Source organism: Galendromus occidentalis, unplaced genomic scaffold, assembly GCF_000255335.2.
Source record: "Galendromus occidentalis unplaced genomic scaffold, Mocc_1.1 scf7180000077528, whole genome shotgun sequence".
NCBI lineage: Eukaryota > Metazoa > Arthropoda > Arachnida > Mesostigmata > Phytoseiidae > Galendromus > Galendromus occidentalis.
The window spans coordinates 149,769-152,789 of NW_003805516.1; the positions used below are offsets into that span (position 1 = coordinate 149,769).

The 3,021-nt window shown below is 51.3% G+C and overlaps 1 protein-coding gene across 1 annotated transcript in view; it reads left to right on the top strand.

The window, feature by feature from the left end:
* Nucleotides 1-2,554: 2,554 nt before the first annotated feature.
* The window catches only part of LOC114828484 (uncharacterized), a 1,279-nt gene continuing 812 nt past the window's right edge, over nucleotides 2,555-3,021 (top strand). Inside the window, exons 1-2 of the mRNA XM_029112807.1 lie at nucleotides 2,555-2,643; nucleotides 2,769-3,017. Coding sequence (XP_028968640.1) covers nucleotides 2,555-2,643; nucleotides 2,769-3,017 — 338 coding nt within the window. The remainder of the gene's footprint in view (nucleotides 2,644-2,768; nucleotides 3,018-3,021) is intronic.

Genomic DNA, 3,021 nt, shown 5'->3' on the forward strand with positions numbered 1-3,021 from the left:
CCTTGGGAATAACCTTATGTCCTCGCTGTAATTTTCCCTATGACAACTCCCACTCTGGACATAGAAGCTTACTCCGCAGGCAACAAGCTGAGAAAAGAGGGGGAAAATTTTCGGCCCTACGGGTTTTCGGCCCCATGAGCGTTCGACTATCCGATTTTTCGGCCCGACAGGATTTCGGCCCTTCGCGTTTTCGGCCCTACGGGAGTCATTCGGACCCGCGTCCAGTTTTCTGCCTGAAAAATGTCCGCTGTTATTATTCACTGAGAAACAATAGACAACGATGTCCCAACCACCCGAAGAGCTCATTGCTTTCGTCAGAGTCAAGGGTAAGAGCGCGACCGACGAACGCTCTACCCAGTCTTGGTCACTCATCACTCATCACCTACTTCCTCGCTTTACTCGACCTTGAAATCTACGTGGAATCGTTTCTACGAGCGAAAATGTCAGCAGGGCTTTGAGCATGCATTTATAACCTGCCCTGAAGATTGGTTCCAGGGGAACATTGTGACTCGTGACTGGGGTCCCTGGCAATACACATACGTCTCGCAATCATATGCCAGCTTGACAGACTTCGTGGACGACCGCCTCGAGAGTGAGAACAGAATTCGCTTCCGTGCTCCTCCTCAACAACGACTGACATGATCTCGCTCGATTCGAAACAGCGAACGGAAATAGAAAGCCCGCGTGCGAGAGCGACGACGCCTTCCTCACAACCAGGTCTGCGAGAATTAGTGAGAAGATCGTGATTTCTTATTTTTTTGGGCTTCCCTGGACGGTCGGGTCATTGACGGGGAATTCCGAAGGGGGGAATGGTGAGGTCTCCAACTCTCATACGGTGAGAGAATTACTCACTGTGACAATCCTGTATGAGACTCATTTCTGAGCCATGGCGCCAGTGAAAAATTCACCATGGCGAGTTACATCACGCCATTCTCCGTGATAGCCTTCCTTCGTGATAGCTCTTTAATTGCTTGCGTATGCTCCGCAATCAAATATCTGCGACGCGCAGTAGCTTTCGGACGAAAGAGGTAGAGAGCAGGGGCGGAAAATTTCCGCTCCTCTGCTGAGGTTCAGGCTCTGAAAAGACGAGTCATAATTTTGAGCCCTTTGCCCCCTTATAGATTCGCCCTTCGAACGAAATCTATTTATCGGTCGGATCGGCGGAACTATTCGGTAGGATCGGCCGAGTGAACCAAACTTATGAACCTTCCACGGGGTGCACCTTTCTCGACCCAGCGGATGAAAATATAAAAAACTAGTAAAAAATAGATTAAATCAGTGCGGCATTGTCCTCGAGAACGACACGGAATGTAGCGAGATGGCCGTCTTCGACCGGATCGAGGAACCGAGACATCATGTAGTTGCTGTAAAACGCACTCAGGGAGAAAATCATCAGGAGATTCGCGGCGGCGAGAAAAAGTACACGGAATTTTTTCCTCTCGGAAGTCAATGGTGTGGCCCAGATGAGATTGTGAGCGATCTGGTTCAGTTCGATGGCCATCGGTTGATGCTCAAAGGAGGACCCGGGGAAGGACACTAACCCGAGGAAGAAAATGGACGCGATCAGACAGATCAACGGCTCTCCAGACGTGACTGTGAGGAAAGATGTGATATCCGAATGTCTCGCTATAATCAAAGCAAAGCTGTCGGAAAAACCCACTGGTAGGACCACGCTGTTCGCTTTGGCGAGTCTCGCGAACGGGTCATCATCATGAGCCAACACTCAGGGTCTCATAGGAACCGTGGCAGAGGTCTGGTTGCAGGAGCAAATCAGCTCAATGGATCGGTTTCCAGAGACTCTACGGTTGCGCTCTCTCGGATTCTCCGTTTGCAGATCTTCGACGGAGCATTCCATCCCGATGTTTTGTTGGGAGGACGATTTTCTGGGGGGCTGCGATAGCGTCGAGCTGGAACGGTTTCGCAGGGCCTCGGGGCGATTCTCTTTCTCCCGCGGCTGGAGGACGGGTGCTCTGCGGGTTTTCATCGTCGAGGGAAAGCATGCTGGCTCCTGTTCGGAAGCTACCCTTGGGAGAGAGGATTCCTCCGACCTTAAGGATCAGCAGATCTCCTCCATGAACGCCGGCAGTGTACCCATACCGCCCGGCTGCTCGGATCACATCGGATGCGGTGAAAAAAGAAGACACTGAGTTGAGGGTCGCCAGGATCATCAAGTGCTCGACGCTGAGACGAATCATGTCCCGCTGATAATGACGGCAGGCGGGACTTCACTAGAGCCTGGACTTTCAGGCAAAATGCCATAAGTGCCTATAACTGCCTATTTACGTGTTTTGCCCGACATTTTGCCTATTTCTGGTTTTCTTCAGGCATTTTGCCTATTTCGGACTTATTTCTGGCGGATGTCCTCTCAATTCGCTTTCTGCGCTCTCTGTTCAATCTATGACGTCGGGGAATGGATGGAGCAAGCGTCTGTTTTCTCAATCTCAGCCAATGGCTAGCAACTGCCGCGTCGTGCAACGTTGTCGTGCGAAGTGACGGCGCCACGGGCAAGTGCGATGGAGACCAGCCGAAACAAGCACGCAGCGCGCGTGGCCGGATGGAGCTTTTCGTCAAGGAGCTCGGACCAACCGTGCTGACGACTGACGGCAGAGTCCTCATTTGCAAGGTCTGCGAGAAAGAAGTCAAGTCGGAAAAAAATATTTCGTGCAGCAGTATTTGAACAGCGTCGGACATAAGGACCGTGAGCGACGCTCTCAGAAAGCCACGCAGAGCGTCTGTCTTGTGACCAACTTTCTCGAATTCTCCACCAGAGCAAGTGTTTTCAATATGGATCTCTGTCAAATGTCGGTAGAAACAAATATTCCCTTGTACAAGGTGCAGGATCCGTCTTTCAAGAACTTCATGTTGAAGTATTGCAAGGAGATCCTGCCCGACCATACGACGCTCCGCAAACATTACCTTAAGAAACTGTATGAGGGCACGATCCATCGGATACGATCCGCTATCGGAGACAAACGGATATGGGTCTCTATAGATGAGACCACCGACGCGAAGGGGCAGTAC